The sequence below is a fragment of the Chelonoidis abingdonii genome, chromosome 1 (assembly GCF_003597395.2).
Source record: "Chelonoidis abingdonii isolate Lonesome George chromosome 1, CheloAbing_2.0, whole genome shotgun sequence".
NCBI lineage: Eukaryota > Metazoa > Chordata > Testudines > Testudinidae > Chelonoidis > Chelonoidis abingdonii.
In genome coordinates this window covers 103,566,458-103,584,973 of record NC_133769.1, presented here as the reverse complement: position 1 = coordinate 103,584,973, position 18,516 = coordinate 103,566,458, and the positions used below count along the sequence as shown (strand labels likewise).

Here is an 18,516-nt window from a genome sequence, read left to right as displayed (position 1 = left end):
GAAATATGCAAAAATATTTTCAGAGGTCCCTTGAAATATGGCAATGGAAAGGAATTACATTTACATCAGCCATGTGCAAAGTATGCTGCATGGAACTCACACCACAACAGGGAATGGGGAGCAGCACAACTTAAGCTGTGGATGCTGACACTGGGTCTGATTCTGCCTGCAAAACATGCACTGAAATTCAGTGAGCTTGATTCTGATCTTATGCAGGTGAGAACTGGGAGTGATTCCACTGGAGACAATGGAGGAAGTGACATCAGAGCAAGGCCTGACAAGAGTCATACCAGTGTCTCCTAGCATAGACTGATTCTGTACCTATAAAAATAAAATTCTAATTCTTAAAATTCTAATAAAACTTGATGTTAGGTTAATTTGAATCACATTCCATTCCATATTCCAACATCAACAGGCTTCATGCGAGGCACTCTTTGAATTAATGTTTTCCATGAGTACATAGTCAGACAAGCCCAGGTTGGAGTCTCTACCAGCAGTTAGTTTCTGAACCCCTATTATGGGCATTTTTGCCAGCGTTGCACTTCTGCACTAGCTTCACGGTTTTATTTTAATATGAGTGCCACCTAGTGTTTGCATTTACAAGCAAGTTTCACCCAGGACAAATGTGAGGAGGGGGGAGGGAGAAGAACTGGTTCTGAGAAAAAAAATGCAATGTTAAACAATTCCATTAAAGTTAAGCACTTATTTGCTATATTAGCATTTCTTGGAACAAAACAGTGCTACTAAATGCAAACATTGTACAATTCATAGCCCACATGTGGACACAATAGCTTGGCTATAATCTGAAATCTTGGTAACTTCTAGACCACAGTTAAACACTTTTTTCTTTTTAATAATCAGCAGTTTCAGCAACACAATGAGGACACCATGCACACTGCAGTGATTTTGTGTTTTCCTATTTTATTTAGAAGTTCCAAGTTCCCAGAAATTCACCGCTTTTGGTGATTTGCCTCTCAAGTTTCAATTACTAAATGTAAAACAAAAATAAAGGGCTAATCTGTCAGTCTCAAAATCATACTTATCTTCAGTCATGATCCTGCATCTCAATCCACTAAGTCATCTACACAGAAACCCATTGGAGAGAGCTGCGCCAGCAGATCCAATTACAGTTGCAGACCTTTCAAGTCTTATGCTAAGCACTTCTGTCAGTTAAGTCAAGTCACACCATGTGCAAGGTAACGTTTGATCTTTTCAATAACACCCTATGGCACTAGAATTCCCATCAGCCCTCGTGGAACAACTGTGAATATCAAAGGAGTCAGTACACCCCATGAGAGAGACTAACCAGGGTTCAGTCAAACCCATGTTTTAATTATGGGGGCTGTGACTGAACCCTGGTTAGTCTCTCTCATGCTTTTTGTTAGGGTTAAGACCACTCCCTACTCATCATTTGTCACAGAACTACCACTACCGTATGTCTACACGGTAGAGACTAGTGTTTGGAAACAGAGCATCTTCCCACTGTCAGGAGTTCTGTATGTGACCTGCCAGAGGACTTCAGTTGGTGTCAGGAGCTCTGGTCACTTGGGTAAGGGTTATATATTAAATTGGCTGATGAAGGGTTTACTGCCATCTGCAGGCTTATTAGTGACAGTCTAGTTGAGCCAGGTCTGCAGTTCTACTAATTGAATTCCATGCATTTGTGGGATCATTATACATAAGGCAACAGCATTGGTTTGTTTACCCCTTCTGCATGCTACAGAGCACCATAACACAAAAAAAAAAAAAAAAAAAAAGTTACTTTTGAGACGCCTCGCCTAGTCGTATTTCCAGAATAGGGAGTGTACTATCTGAGCACTCTGCAGTCAAGAGGTATGAAAGATGACGACGACAATTTTAGTCTGTTCTATGGAAGGCATTGCTATGCCAGTGATTTCTGATGGCCTCAGTCAGTTCCTAGCCTTTAATAACAGCAATAGGTCTCAATTTAATAGCTTTCTTGCTGATGCCAGCAGCATGGCAGGTGTTAACTACATCTGTCACGTTCTTATAGGATTCTGGTGCCTAAAAAGAGAGAGACACAAAGTTAGACACATGCCTCTTGCTTTACCTTACCTTTCTACTCTGTTAAAATAGGGGAACTTACTCATTGAGGAATTAGTTATTTTTACACAACTAAAAGATTAGTGAACCACTTGAAGGACATAGCAAATTTCTGTCTTATTCTGGGAAGAGGAATCAAGCTATTTTGAAGACATTCAGGAACTGAACTAGCCACCATACTGGACTCAGCAGCAGGAGAGAGGACACCAGGTGCCTGGGCCATGGAACAAGCCACTCCAACTTTCTTCCAGAAAGAGGCAGCCTATAAAGATTAACTTTCACAGTCCTATTAGTGTCTAGAACCATCAGGGAAAACTCCATGGAGGTTTTCCTGATGCCATCATTTGGGCAAAGGACTAGATTGGGCTGGTTTCGAATGCAGGCTCTTCACGTGACACTTGGAGAATTTGACAGCTTCCATCAGGAATGCAAGAGTGGCTCCTCTAATGCCCCAGTGGACAATTTGCTGTCTATCAGAGTACACATCCAATCAGAAATTTAAAAACTTACTTCTTCCATGACCAGCTTGGGAGAAGCAACACGGATTGCGATCCCCATGTCAGCCAGCTTGTCCAACACATCCTGGAAGTCCAAGTTTCGTCGAGATTTTGCTCGGGACAATGCACGACCCTAAACAATATAGATTTAGATTATTTCACTTTGTTTTGTAGTTACCACGAGGAGTAAGAGTTGCATTACTAAGACCGACAGACAGTGGGAAAAAAAAAAAAAAAAAAAAATCACACACCTAGGTGTTTACTTCTGCAAATGCTGTCTTGCCTGGAATGAATAATGAACAAATTTTATACTTAAACTAACCAGAGACTTGATGGGATAGAATACCCAGAATGTCTTACTTGAGGTTTACTTTTGGGGATTTCTGGTGCTATGTACACAAACCCCAAGTAGCAAAATATTCAGTTTGGTGCAAAGATTACATGCCTCAGGAGAGCTGAGAAACAGGAAACAGCAGTAAAATGCATAGGTGTTCTGGGGTTCCTACATAATTAATAGCACATCCTGAAGCGTTGTTAGGGATCACTACATGCACAACAATCCACAGCATGCAGGTATCTAGGATTCCTTTAAGTCTCTCCAGTGATGAGCTCCCAAAATCCTAGGAACCGGTTCCCTGTTGGGTCCTCGGCAGGGGTGTGTGCGCGCGCACCTGCCACCGAAGACCCGGTAGGGAACTGTGGAGTGAGTATAGTACAAACCCCATATGCCTGTCTCTCTCCTCCTCCTCCCACCCACTCATCTGACCCCAACCCACATCCTACCCCTGACTGCTCCCCTCACAACCCGCAAGTTCTTCCTCTCCAACCGGGGTAGCAGCAGCAGCTCCAGGTGCTATTTAAAAAGAGGCAGGACTCCCCTGCTTCTACCACCCCAGTCCTTTAAATAGCTGCCGGAACCCTGGGGAAGCGGCAGGGCTCCAGCAGCTATTTAAAAGGACTGGGGCAGCAGAGGCAGCTAGAGCTCCAGCCCTTTAAGACGACCCTGGAGACCCCCCCGCTATCCCAGGGCTCTGGGGGCTATTTAAAGAGCCAGGGCTCCCCTGCTTCTACCACCCTGGTCCTTTAAATAGCCCCCAGAGCCCTGTTGTAGTAGCTGGGCTCTGGCGGCGATTTAAAGGGCTGGGGCAGAAGAAGCAGCAGGAGCCCCTGACTTTTTAAAATAGTCCCCAGAGCCCCACAGCCCTACCCCAGGGCTCCAGCAGTGGGGCTCTGGTGACAGTTTAAAGGGCCTGGGTCTCCAGCTCCTGCTGTGAGACCCAGGCCCTTTAAATTTCCCCCTGCGAAAGCCAGGCCACTCCTTTAGCAACTGGTTCTACACTGGCTTCTAAATTTAACAACCAGTTCTTGTGAATAGGTGCAAACCAGCTCCAGCTCATCACTGGGTCTCTCTTTTCATCCAAACTGCTAGGTAGTCAGTATCCACAATCTGGTCTTTAACTGGGTGAGGAAGCTGTAGCCATTTCTTTCCATTGTTAAAGAAGCCCTCGCCCCACCTCCTTCCACCAAGGGAAGTGTTTTGCAGGGGCATCCTCAAGGCTTCCATTCCAGTTCTTAGTCCTGGGCTGTTTGGTGGTGGGGCTCTATCCACCACACCAACCCTTTTTGTAGGCAAGGAAGCTCAATGTTAGCCAGAGAAAGACATAAATAGTGCACAAGACACACCATCTGCAGCACTCCATAGGCTGGAGATCTGGGAATCTTATCTCCCCTACCCACAAGTGTAAGAGCACACTGGCTGCCCCCTGAGCAGCTGTTCTTTGGCTATCCCATCACAATTCCTTCTTTAACTGTTTTTTGTACTTACAGCTCCATGGCATGTGGTTCCAAAGGTCTCGGTCATGCCTTGTTCAGTACCAGTAAGAACATAGCTACAAGTTCCCATTGTGCCACCAATCAGTACTGGCTGACCAGTCAGCTAGGGGCACAAACAAAAACAATAATCTCAATTTAAGATCAAAATCATTCAAGATTTAAGATAGTTTTGTTCCATAAACGATATAAGGGGACCAGGGTGCCATCAAATGAATTAGGATCACATATCCATGAAGGGATGCTGGCAAGCCTCTGGCTGTGTACCCAGGACTCCTGAGTCACTAGATGGACTGGAAAATGCAGGCAGTGTATAAAGATGCTCACCATCATGAGGAGGCCAGGCAAACAGACACAGTTTGCCCTAAGGCAGGGGTGGGTGAACTTTTTGGCCTGAGGGCCACATCTGGGTATGGAAATTTTATGGCGGGCCACGAATGCTCAAGAAATTGGGGGTTAGGATGTTAGAAGTTCATGCAGGCAATTGTAGGCTGGGGAAGAAAGGTGAATCAGGAAGTGTCCAAAAGTTTCAATACAAGCCTGAGAATAATGGCTGACACTGACAAGTGTTTCAATATAATTAATTAATATGCTACCCTGTTTGAACTGAAACATTTCAAATCTTCCTCTGTTAGTAATACAGAAACCCTTCCTATTCATCTGAAATTCCCTCCCCTGCCTCCACCTCCCTCTAAAGTTAACCGTACTTGGTAATCAACAGCAATGAGAGGATGATGAGGAGGGAAAGCCCTGGTCGATCCCTTTCTGTGCACCAGCAGGGTCCGCTCTTTTCCATCCACCACATGCTGCTCCACTTTGGCAATGTTATGCGACACATCATAGATGACATGAAGATCTAGGTCATCAGGGGTTGTGTTGAAGACTTTAGCAAAGGCCTAAGGGAGAAAGTTTGGATGTAAAACACAGGAGCAATCCCTCATAGCTATAGAAGCCTTGAAGCTCTCTCTGATTTTTAGGGGTTAAAAGCAGCAGACTCATTTGAAAATGGCCTGTCATGGGAAACTGTGTGTCAGAAAACAGACCACTGAAACTAAATGAAGAGACAGGTAAAGCAATACTTTCAGTTCAGCCTCCCTGGTTCTAGCCAAATGTAGCCCTGGCATAAGTGAATGCAACTGCATTGAAGTCAATTCAGCTGTGCAAAATTTACTCTACAACCGAATTGGACCGATTATCTGTTCACTGGCAGGTTGGATCCTTCTGAAAGTATCAAAAATCAATCAGGAAGCTGTGAAACAACATGCCTTAATATTTCCTCTTCTGCCAGTTTGAGGGTAACAATAGAGATCTCAGAACTTAGCTTTTGAAAATGGAGCGCTGGCACTTCTGAAAATTTTACCCTCTCAAACTGGCAGAAGAAGTGTTAAGATGTGTTATTCTACATCTTTTAGATGTAGCCCAGATGTAACCCAGTGAGACTTTTCTGCTGGTAAAAGGTATTGGACTGATTGCTCTTGAGACTGAAGTCTTCTCTTAAACCAAGAAGTTGATATAGCACAGGCAGCAGAAAAGTACAAGCTTCACCCAGCTGCTCATCATCATGGCTCAAAATGTTTTACTTTGTTCTAGGGACCTTTAGAAGAACTAGAATACTTCAAGCAGAACAGAAGCTCTGCTCCTACCTGTCTGGTTAGGAAAGTCATGGAAGAGCGGTTGACCCATGCATAGTTCCCAGCTGCTGCCATTCCTTTTAGGTAGTCCTGTCCCTCTGGGGAGGCAATTCTGGCGCATGCCAACTGGCGATCATTAACTATGATCTTGTCCCGTTTCATGGCTTTCTCCATAGCCACTAAAGCATCTGGGGAAAAAAAACAATACAACCAGCCTGTCACCTCTACCTTGAAAGACTTTAGATCTGGATTCACAGGCACAAAACACAGCTCCTATCTCAGAGGTACCAGAAGGTGGTTGAACCTTCAATTTCCTCTTAAAATTAAGAGTGAATGTGTGGAATGATGACTTCAGTTGTTGGTACACAAGGCCCCACAGTACCACCTTCAGAGTGAAAGTGATGGAACTAGGTGCCTGGGAGAAAAGACGTGCTCCTCAGAGCATGTGTTTTAAGTTTTAACTACCTAAGAGATACAGTTAAAGTCCTAGGAGTATGGTTTAGAGGTCTGAGCACAGCACTCACTGCAGAACTCTGATATTCTAAACACAGTTCTAACACTGACTTTTTCTGTGATCTCTGGAAAGTTACCACCTCTCTCTTTTCTCTTATTTCTATTGCAATAGTGCCTAGGGATCCCAACCAAGAATTAGAGTCTCACTGTACTAAGCAAATACAGACAAATAAAGATAGCTCCTGCCGCAGAGGGCTCACAATCTACATATCTGTTCCATTCCCCCACAATCTCAAATGGAGATAATTACCTACCTCATGAGCTGTTTAAGGATTAACTCAATTGTTTTTAAAGCACAATATAAGTACTGAATATATTCTAACAAACTTGACTGGTTAATAGGGTTTATTGTGAGCAGCAGACTATTCTGAAGAGATTTTATCTTACTTCAGCTCTCACAAAAGTAGTCTTATCACAGAATATACCTGTAGCTACTTGATGGCCCAGGCCTCTGCTGCCGCTGTGGATCATTACACACACCTGTCCCTTGTGATCAATGCCCATCTTCCTGGCAGCATACTCGTTATAAATGTCATCCACCACTTGGATCTCAGCATAATGGTTTCCTGCTCCGAGGGTCCCCAGCTGCCAATTACAACAACATATCTTAGCCATCTACTGATTAGACACTGGACAAAAAGCGAGCCTTTGGAAACAGAGGTATGGTTGTCTCTTTTGGAGGGGATTATGAATGCAGAGTCATGGGTTTATGTGCAACATGGTGAATTGTAATAGAATGTGGTTAGAAAGTGGCAGTAGTGCTGCCACTTTCAGCAAACACACTGAGGAATACTTAAAAGGAAGGAACAGATTCTAAAAACACAGATAGTAAAGAGAAGCCGCCTTTACACAGCCTTAGTAATAGGGCCGCAGCAATGTCTACACTAGAATTTACAGTGGCACAGCTGTAGCAATGCAGCTGTGCCACTGTAAGATCTCACATGTAACTGCTCTATGCAAATGGGAGAGAGTTCTCCCATTGACATAATTAAACCACCCCCAACAACTGGGAGTAGCTATATTGGTGGCAAAACCTCTATCATCAACATAGCGCTGCATACACTACCCACTTATGCCAGTATGGGGTGTGTTTTTCACACCCCAGAGCAACATAAGTTTTGTTGACATAAGTGGTAGCGTAGACATGACCAAAAAGTTCATAAATACAACAAACAAGGTGGATTTTTTTTAAAGCCACATTCCTGGAGAAGTCAGTCATCAATGATGGAGATGTGGTCTGAGCACTGGACTGGGAGCTAGAATCTCCCAACTTCTAATCCTGGTTTAGACACCAACTCTGCACATTTGGGAAATTCACTGAATTATGTGAAACAGATAATTACTTGCTCCACAGGTAATTATATGAAGGTTAATGTTTGCAAAGTTCTTTAAAGGTTAAAATGCTATGGAATTGCAATATATTCTCATTAATAATGCCCAAGAGAGTTGGAGGAAGAAGCTCCTAAAATTATAGCAATGTTATGATCTCTACTCTAGCCAGCATTACCAACCCAGACAATGGAAGTTAAATACAGTTCTCTTGCACAACAGACCAGAATTTTAGAATTAAGTCACAGGACATGTTCAAGATTGTTTTTTTTAAATACATTGTTGGCTCAGACAATTTAAGTCAATGTAACCAGGGGGGGAAAAAAAAAAAAAAAAAAAATCTAGAAAAGCTACCAATCCTAAAAGGTTGACAAGTGCTAGTAGTGATGAATTCAAACAGTCAGGGCCAGCTGTTTAACGACAGATGGGAGGGCAATTTTATATATAGGTAAGAATTAAGTTACAGTTTTTACTGTAATTTGTTTCCCCCTATTCTAGCTCTGTCAGAAAACAGATTCAAAATCCATAATCCCTCCCAAATCAAGGCTAGTCAAAGCCTATATAAACACAGAGCATGAGTTACAGAAATGAATGAAGCTAGTTTTTCTTGTTGTTGTTTTAAACCTCAAAGTGTGTACAACTACCTTACAGGTAACATTACCTGAGGCAAACCTCTTTTCTTAGCTCTTGAGGAGACCTTATTGGGATCAGCCTGCAGCATCCTTCCATACTCCTCACAGTGCTCCTTGTCCTCTGCCCAGGCATAGCCTTCCCGGAGAGACCAGTCCACACCCATCTCCAGGGCCTCCTCCAAGTCCCTGCAATCATCAAGACACTTTCCTCAAAAACTCTTAAATAAGTACTAGCACAAAGTTAACCTCACATGTTATCCAAGGGTTCACATCCATGTCTGAAACAGTGAAAAGCCCATGAGTTCACTCAACTCTTTGCTGACAATCCAAAAGCCAGTTCCACAGAGATAAAATTTGTGAATAAAGCCACTTGCAACTTCATTGCTTCCCCTCCCCTGTATCAGGGCAACAACTGACATTTTAGCAGAACTATCTGTACCAGGGTCGGCAATCTTTCAGAAGTGGTGTGCCAAGTCTTCACTTATTCACTGTAATTTAAGGTTGTGTGTGCCAGTCACACATTTTACATTTACAGAGGCCAGCAGATAGAACTCCAGACTGGCAGCGACCTGAGCGGGGCCAGCAGCCAGCCAGACAGGCAGGCCAGGCTGAGCAGGGCCTGTGGACAGAACCCCAGGCCAGCAGCAGAGTACCACTGAAAATCAGCTCATGTGCTGCCTTTGGTGCATGTGCCATAGGTTGCTGACCCCTGATCTATACAATTAAAGAAACCCTCCATTATGAGAACTGATAACCTTTAAACCACCCTTAATTAATCCTCTGACTTCTAGACGGCTTTGTACTATTATTTCTAGCTGTGTGTGTAGGGGAAAGGAATGGGCGAGGAAGTTTCTTTCCACCTCCTTCCAGCCTCCCACCTGCAAATCCCTTATCAAAACAAAGGTCAGACACTGCCCACCCCCCAGAAGTGCACACAAAGTCATTTACTTACTTGGCATTCATGGGGATGACACCCTTGGAGCCCACGCCAACTGGAATATGGTCAAACATGGCTTGGGCGAGCTGTTCCTTCACAGGTTGGACGTCACTTTCATCCAGATTCGTACGCAGCAATCGGACACCACAGTTGATGTCAAACCCGACACCACCTGAAGGTATAAAAAACAAACACATACACAAAGTTAATAGATGGGGCTGCTCAGTTGTGGGCCACAAAATGCTACACTGCAGCATTTGGCCACTTTCATCTTTAACGCTGATGTGCTTCCTGACAGAGAAAGTTTTGCATACTAGGACCTGAAGTCTTCATCAGTCCTACCATCATATTAAATGGGAGGACAGCTGCAATCTGCTCCATTTTAGTGAATTTCCATGCAGTCTGTAGGCCCCTGACAAGTTGACAATGCAATCCCCAAATAGGTCAAATCTGGCACTACTGTAATGAAAAGTATTCCATATCCACAACACCTTCACTCAGTGCTACAGGGGTACTACCCATCTCTGGATATTGTACTAAATCATGGATACAAAAACACAGTCTCCCACAAAATTCTTAACTTGTAAAGTTGCTCCTGTGATTGATATAGAAATGCCTATCCAAACTACCCAACAAGCACATTACAATTAAAATGCAGTGTTTAGTAGGGTAGAAAAATCAGTGTCTTTTCCATTTCTAATTTAAGTTATTTGAAAAAAAAAAAAAAAATCTTTTTATTTAAGGTAGCAGGCTTTTAAATTAGTGCAAAAAGTGTTCTCTGGAAGACAAAGAGCAAGCTCTCCTTGCTGTCACCTTTTGGCAGTAAAATGTGACCCAAGAGTGTTTATGTTAAGTGATACTTTATTTCACTATTACAGTGGGATTAGAGAAGAGTGATGAGAATTTTCAAGGACGTGGAGAAACTCACAAGAGCGATGGGATTATTTACCTAGAAAGGAGACAAATAAGAGGACATGAAATAATGACTGGCCTAAAACAAGATAGACTGGGAACTTCTCTTCTCCCTGTCTCATAGCACAAGAACAAGGGAAATGGGAAATTCAAAACTGATGAAAAGGAAATTCACACATTGTGAGAGAAAATAACTCTGGAACTTGGTACCACAAGAACAGCTGAGGCCAAGAACTTAAGATTCAAAAATGGATTGGTTGTTTATATAGATGTCAAGAATATCCAGACAGATTAATGAAAAATTTTTGGAAAGCATACTAATCTTGCTTTAGAGCCGGTATCTAACTATTAGAGATCAAGATGAGACCTATTTAGAGGGCAGATTAGAACCCTGTAATAGGCAGATTTAAAATAAAGCCTTCCTCTGAAACATCTGGTGCTGACCAGTGCCAGAGCAAGATACTGGTCTAGATGGACTTGGGGTCTGGTCCATTATAGCAATTCCTGTGTTCCCATACACACAGTTTAGAATAATTGCTGGCATCTGACAGCACAGAGGTGTTTCCAAATGGTTAATAAAGGTGAACTGAAAAGTTCTTTAAAAGAAAAAAAAAAAAGGCAAAACTATTTAGATCCTAAATCCTTAACATAAACGAGCAAACATTTTAAAACTAGAGTTAAAAATTAGTTCCTCTTTTACCTGCCCAAAACCAAGTTCAGGGGTTCTGGGCTCTCTTCAGAAGTTGGGAACAGACACCCAAAACATTGTGAAGAGAGCAAGGCTCCCTGCACTATTAGGTGATTTGGTTGTAATCAACTCCTGCAGAAAAAACAGAACTTAGGATGCACAAACTGGTATCTTAACAGAGAAACTTTTCAGGTCACTATTAAAAACATTTCACTTTACTTCTGTACTGTAAAAATGTGGGGATCTCAAACAGCTATTTCAAGAAAGAATTTCAGATCACCAAAGACATTTCTCTAAGTATATTAGGTCAAATTCAAGTTACTCTTACCTGGTGACACCACTGCGTCTGGATCACTCATGTCAAATGCTGCCATGTTACCAATGGCAAACCCATAGCCAGAATGTACATCAGGAAGCCCAATAGATCTCTGAAAGAAAGTTAATCAGATTTCAAAAGGGCAATGGAAACACTTCTTTTAAATTATATCCAACTTGTTCCACATACGGACAGGCATAACGTAAAGCTTACACGAAACTAGTCACCAGTAACAGCATCAGGGGCAGTTTACAGATCCACACACCAGTCATCTACTTGGATTCAGAGTTCCCACATTCCGCACTGACACAGGAAAAAACTTTTGAATTGAATTGTGGTATCTAAACTGATAAGCAATTTATCATTAGGACTCATCTGCCTCATTCAATTAAACTGGATTTTACAAGCCCACACTGAAAGGCACAGAAGTTTAAGCATGCAGAAAGTCACTCAAAATGCCAGCAAATTGCAAACAAAGGACAGAAAAAAAAAGCCATGAAGTAAGCAGGAAACAGACAGCATTTTCCAATATTGAATTGTATAATTGCACACAAACCAAGGAAGTGCTTCATCCCAATGGGTGAAACAAAACAACAACCCCCCTCTCCCCCAAGAGGTAGAGGCCCTTTTGCAGATACTTTATTTTATAGTGTCTAAAAAGAGGCCTGCCCTTCCTCTCCCCAACAACACTAGAAATTCAGATTGTCTCTGTCCTGGGAGACTCTATAGCGAAGTAGTAATGACTTCACAGCGTTCATGAAAATGAACCTGGTTAATTGATAAGGACTGATTTTTTTAGTCAGATTGTTCAAACAGTTTTAAACACTTATTTAAACACAAGCATTGGGAAGAAAAGCTATTTATTAAGAATTCAACCTTTTCCCCTGTCCTAAGAAAGCTTGGTTTACAACAAGGAAGTCCTCTAACACAGAAAAAAGTCTGGAATGGACATTTCCATGGTAAGACATAAGCTGAAAAGCAATTTTAAAAGAGCAGGCTGCAAAACAAACAAAATCTGCATCCCTGATTCTTCTCCTTTACATGTTATCTTTAATAACTTCTATAACCCCAAGGGCAGCAATTTATTGCAAAAAACAAGTTAGAGCTTTTGCTGAGTTACCATGTAAAACAATTAAAAATGAAACAACAATGTTGCTTATTGACAGTTAATAAAAACAAAAAGTATTCACCCCCTACAAAAACACTTTACTCTCAGCTTCCTGAAAAGTGACACACCCTATCATGTATAGAAGTTTCTTAAATTTATTAGAAGCAAAAGACAGACAAAGAAAAGTGTAGGTCCACTATTTAGTGGGGAAGGAGAACTAATAACAGATGACACCAAGAAGGCTGAGGTGTTTTAATGCTTCTGTCTTTACAAAAAAAAAAAAAAAAGTGACCAGATAGTTAACACAATATCAACAACAAGGGGAAGGGACACAAGCCAGAACTAGGAAAGAACACGTCCACGGATATTTAGATATATTCAAGTTGGTCAGGCCTGACAAAATTCCCCCTAGGGTAATAAAGGAACTAGCAGAAGCAGTCTTGGAACTGCTGCCAATTATTTTCAAGAATTCATGGAGGATGGGTGAGGTGAGGACTGGAGATTGGCAAACATAGTATCTATTTTTACAAAGGGGAACAAAAAGGATCCAGGGAATTACAGATCAGTTAACCTAACTTCAATACCTGGGAAGATATTTGAACAAATTATTAAAATCATCAATTTATAAGAACCTAAAGAATAACAGAGTAATAAATCATGGCCAGCATGGACACAAACAAATCATGCCAAAGGAACCTAATTTCCTTCTTTGACAGGATTACTGGCACAGTGGATAAGGGAGAGCAGTAGACCTGGTATATCTTGATTTTAGTAAGGTTTTTGACACAGTCCAATTCTCATAAGCAAATTAGGAAAATATGGTCTAGATGAAGTTACTATAAAGTGGTTGCATAATTGGTTGAAAGATTGTACTCAGTGGGTAGTTATCAAAGTTTCATTGTTAAACTGGGAAGATTTATCTAGTGGGGTACTGCAAGGGTCTGTCATGGGTCAAGATTTTCATTAAATATTTGGATAATGAGTGGAGAGAATGCTTATAAAATTTGCAGATTATAGCAAGCTGGGCGGGGTTGCAAGCACTTTGGAGGACAATATTAGAATTCAAAATGGCCGTGACAAACTGAAGAATTGGTCTGAAATAAAAAAAGATGAAATTCCATAAAGTAGTACACTTAGAATGGGAAAAAAAGTCAAGTGTGCAAATATAAAATGGGGAATAAATGACCAGTAGTACTGCAGAAAAGGATTTGGGAATTATCATGATTACAAATTGATGAGCCAACATAATGCAGCTGCAAAAAGGCTAACAGCATTCTGGGGTGTACTAACTGGAACGTTGAATGTAAGGCATGGAAGGTAATTGCTCTGGATAGGCCTCAGCTGAAGTACTGTGTTCAGTTTTGGGCGTCACCTTTTAGGAAATATATAGACAAGCATCTCCCAGAGGAGAGCAACAAAAATGATCAAATACTTCCAAAGTCTGACTTCTCAGGAAAGGTTTACTTAACCTCCCCGCCAAAACCAGGCATGTTTAGTTTCAAGAAAAGATGACTGAGGGGAGGGGTTGCTAATAACAGTCTTCAAATATGTGAAGCGCTGTTATAAAGCAACTAGTGGTAAATTGTTCTCCACACCCCATGAAGGCAAGACTAGAAATAACTGACTTAATCTGCAGCTTGGGAGATTTTAGGGAAAAAAAAAGCTTTCTAACAATAAGGATAGTTAAACACTGTAACAGGTTTCCAAAGGAGGACATGTAATTGTCCTAACTGGAGGATTTTCAGAGCAATTACACAAACCCCTGTCAGGTCTGGTCTAGGTTTACTAGGTCCTGACTCAGGGGGGTAGGGGGGCTGGATTACCATATTTACTTTTTCAATTATCTCCACTGTAACTGTTTCCTTGGGAGAGTACCAGCAGGATAACAGCTGCTGACCTTTAATCCATTCATATACAAAAGGAAAGCCATGATTTCAGGGGTGGGTCCCAAATCCACAGCTCTCTTGAAATGAAATTCTGCACTCTAGCTCCCAACATGGCCACCATTTCGAAAACATCAACCAATTGGGGAGAGGGAGAGGGAGAGGGGGAAGAGAACAATTCTTCAGAGCAGCCACTCACATGAATAATGCCAGGTAGCGCAGCCACGTTCCCAATCTGTTTCATGGCCGGCAAGAATCCACCAGCACCTGAAAGAAGAAAACTGAAAGTTTATCCAAGGGACTTGCTAACGAACAGTGCTACCATATCAGTCAAGTTGCTGACTCAAATCTAGGCAGATCAGTAGTGACCAAAAGTCATTTCAATCTGGTGGAAAATGCCTGGCACTTTGGGGAGCTACAGCTCCATTACACTGAAGAGTTTCTGAAATTCTCCCACTGTGGCTCCAGTATCAATACAGCTTCGACTGTTGCTAGCATCAAACTGCTGGCATAGGCCACCTGTCTACATTTTTACCGCCATATAATCTAGGCCTGTATAAAGGAATTAAAAATGCTGGTTCAGTGTACAACAGAGCTCCCATGAGTGCTAGATTAAAACAAGGTGGGATAATTTCTGAAAATCCTCATTAGACCATGCCTCAATGAAATAAGTCTAGTGGCATCAGTACACAGGTATCGCCATAAACACAAACCACCTCCACAATTGGCACTCTTGTTGGTAAATATCAAAAGATAAGCCAAGGACTGACTGGGGTATGGAGAATGAACTCCCTTTTCTTCCCACTTTGTGATCCTTGCCGCATTCCAGGTCAATGCGGAGGCACTGTCAGGAAGCTTGTACTCTTGATGTCCATGCTGTACCAATATCATGAAGGTAGAAACCTTCAGAGGACAGTGCCAAGTCAATTTAGGCCTATGTTTATATTTATATATAAAGAGGTTACAAAACCTAAGATCAACAGAAAAATCCCCGTGTTTGTTGTTTTAGCTTCCTCTGTATTATATATTGAATATTTCCTTCCTGCATTGTGCTATCACATGAGAACCATAAATTAACTGACAAGTTTATTTTCATAGGCAACTCTGAGTGAAATACAGGAAATAACTAAAAGGATATAATTATGAAAAGTGCAGTATGTTTTAAAATCCCTTTAATTTTCAATTATCTAAAGTTCTTAACACAAGAATTTATTTATTATTTTTTAAACTTGCTTAAGTACCTTGCAGTCACCGGGACTGGCAAGCCAACATGTTTCAGCAGCACTATTTTCAGGATAGCAGTGTTGTCAGGCACACAGGCAGTGCATAATGTCATGGCTGGACATACAAGTAGCCTTCACTCCACAATTTCACTGTTTTCTTTGATGCATGCAAGCCACATTAATTCAGGGTCAGAGGCTTTTTTAGGAAGTGAGGGTGAAAGAAGTGAAATAAGGGAAGCAAGTGTTTGAAATTTAGTGAAAACAAATGAGAACGGGATCCTCCTGTACATACCTCCGCCTCTGCAGGCATTTCGTAACTCCTCAAACATTAATTTCTCTAGCGGCTCATTTACATAAAATACTCCTTCCACCTAGAGACAAACACCACAAGCAGGGGAAGAGACAAAATAATGAATCGTTACTGGTATTACAAAAACTCACTGCCAGAAGCAAGACTACACTATAGAACGAGAACTGCCAAGATGAATGGTATTTAACAGATTACAAAGTGTATTTTTTTTGTCATTTTCCTGCCATTGTTTATTTAGAAGCATAGTATTTTACTAGGTTTTTGGTAGTGCTTAATATATACTAGGCACTTCCTAAAGACACAATCCTTGCTCCAAGAAGTTTACAATCTAAACGCTCAAGCCTGCAAACACTTAGGCCATGTCTATATCTACAGTGCTGCAGCAGCACAGCTCTACCAGTACAACTGCGCCACTGCAGCGTGTCTGGTGAAGATGCTCTATGCCAATGGGAGAGAGCTTTCCTAGCAGCATAATAAAACCACCTCTGCGAGTGGCAGAAACTATGTCAGCACGAGAAGCTCTCCTGCTGACATAGCACTGTGCACACAATCACTTATGTCAGAGTAACTTATGATACTCAGGGGTTAGTTTTTTCACACCCTGAGCAACATAATTTATGCCAACATAGGTTGTAGTATAGATATAGCTTTAGGCACAAAACTGCTGATATGCATTAGTACCTGCAGCATTAGGGCCTAAAGGCAGACAGATGCGAGGGAGAACAGAGGTGGTGTATATGTGGCCCAGGTGGTGCCTAGGTGAGGCTCCTAACTTGTACTTCTTGAATTAGACACAATTATACCTTGGAGCATTATGCCCGGCACACCAGGATGCTCTCTCAGGTTTATTTTAATATTGCCAGATTCACACTCCATGGGAACCGTTAAGTAAGGACGAAGAAAAAAAAATCCGAGCTGCACCTGAGCTCTCTGGGGTCGGGGGAAGAATTGTGCCTGAAGCCAGGAGGCCCCCACCGCCAGACCCCAGCAGCCACTTGCTTTATTTTCAAACAAGCACCTTGGTGCTGTCTCCCTGGCTGCCGCTCAGGTGGGGAAAGAGGCTTCCCCGAGAGCTGTTAGGCAAAGGCATCGCCTGGGTGCCCCTTTGGCCTGAGCCAACGCAGCACCTGCCCAGGGCGCCCCGCCACTGGGTCTGGTCCCAGGCTCAGGCCGCGGGACAGGCCTCACGGATAGCAACAGGCCACGCACCGCCACAGGCTCCGCCTCCCTCCTCACGCAGCGACGCCTGCGGCCCGAGGGCGAAGGGAGTCTCGGGGCAGCCCAACCCCCCGCTCGGGCTCCGCGCGCGCTGAACGGTCGGTCACTGCGGAGCGTGGGCCCAGGACCGCCCCGCCCCAGCTCACGTTCATGTTGGGCACGAAGCCCTTCCTGATCCTCCAGCTGGTCTTGTTCAGCTTGTCCAGGTATTGCAGCTCATCGTTGTAGCTGCGGCTCATGGCGGCGGCCTGTAGACTCCGTGTCACACACCCCCACGCACCGCTCCAACTTCCGCACGGCGCCACCGGCCAAGGTGCAACGGGCACCGCCGAGGCTCAAGCTCTCTCAGAAGGCGAAAATATAGCGAATGGGAGGGCAGTAGTAGAGGTTGGACGGGACCCGCCGAGGCTCACACTTCATCCGTTCAGTCTGAAACGTTACATTACGCCAGCCCTGCGGTGCTCTGCAGCGCCCTCTAGCGGCCGAGTACGGCGCTGAGCCGTCGGGAGGGTCGCCCCGCCCCCTGCGGTGTGATATGAGGGCGGCGCGTGGCAGGAGACCGTCCCGGCAGAGCCCCACTGCGGGGAGCCAGCGCGCGTGGCCCCCTCACAGGGGCGGTGCTGTGCAGAGCGCAGTGGCAGGGGGTTCTGCAGCCACTAGATCCTTGCAGGGAAGGGGATACTGGGGGCTAGAGTGACTAGATCATGTCCTGATTTTATAGGGGCAGTCCCGATTTTTGGGTCTTTTTCTTATAGGCTCGTATTACCCCCTACCCTCTGTCCTGATTTTTCACTTTTGCTGTCTGGTCACCCTACCGGTGGGCACTGGGGTGGGCTCTCTGGGATTCAGCCCCAGAATAGGGTCAGCTTGCTTGTGTGGGCCACCCCTTGCTGGTCTGTAAAGACTGAGCCCTAGTGCCCCCTAGCGCTTGCCCAGCCCTGCAGAGGCGCTCTGCAGTGTGATCAAGAATGAGAGTCCTGGAGGTTGCTGCCCTCCCTGGGCCACCCTTTCCTCCCCAGCAGCCTGCAATCTGCCTTGCAGACACTGATAATGCAACCAGTACATCATCTACTGGCTAGGGCATCCCAATGAATCACAACTGGCTGAAAGTTTTCACCTGCAAAACATTTCCTGCTGAAAAATAGGGGTTTGTCAAATACAGGTCAGTGGTGGTTGGGTTTTTCTGCTGGAAAATAGGATGTGCAGGGCAAGTTTGATTTTTTTGGAAATCAGAACTTTCAAAATCAAATGAAAACATTTGTTTAATTTTTCAAAAACTTTTTTTTAATTTCAAGATTTTATTCCCCCTTGCCTTTCAACAGCCCCTTTTTGTCACTGCAAACTAAAGAGCCAAGGGGAGCTAGGAACTCTTCCAGGTGGAATGAAGAGGTAGATAGCACTAGGAGTAATTGAATGAATCATTAC

The 18,516-nt window shown here is 43.3% G+C and overlaps 1 protein-coding gene across 1 annotated transcript; it reads right to left on the bottom strand.

The window, feature by feature from the left end:
• Window positions 1–901: 901 nt before the first annotated feature.
• RTCB (RNA 2',3'-cyclic phosphate and 5'-OH ligase) lies at window positions 902–17,559 on the bottom strand. The gene is made up of 12 exons (XM_032786143.2): window positions 17,238–17,559; window positions 15,856–15,934; window positions 14,540–14,607; window positions 11,362–11,461; window positions 9,449–9,605; window positions 8,526–8,682; window positions 6,961–7,120; window positions 6,035–6,210; window positions 5,099–5,287; window positions 4,387–4,497; window positions 2,575–2,694; window positions 902–2,025 (listed from the first exon to the last, which is right to left on the bottom strand). Exons 1-12 carry the CDS (start codon window positions 17,328–17,330, stop codon window positions 1,918–1,920), a joined length of 1,518 nt encoding a protein of 505 aa, XP_032642034.1. The 5' UTR covers window positions 17,331–17,559; the 3' UTR covers window positions 902–1,917.
• Window positions 17,560–18,516: the final 957 nt, after the last annotated feature.

What these genes read in the sequence shown, in the direction of transcription:
- RTCB (XM_032786143.2), bottom strand. Translation starts at nt 17,330, where the DNA reads ATGAGCCGCAGCTACAACGATGAGCTGCAATACCTGGACAAGCTGAAC. An exon ending in TGACTTTCCTAACCAGACAG is followed by an intron (nt 5,288 to 6,034) that starts GTAGGAGCAGAG and finishes TTTCTCCCTTAG; the next exon opens with GCCTTTGCTAAAGTCTTCAA. An exon ending in CCAAGCTGGTCATGGAAGAA is followed by an intron (nt 2,026 to 2,574) that starts GTAAGTTTTTAA and finishes CTCTCTTTTTAG; the next exon opens with GCACCAGAATCCTATAAGAA.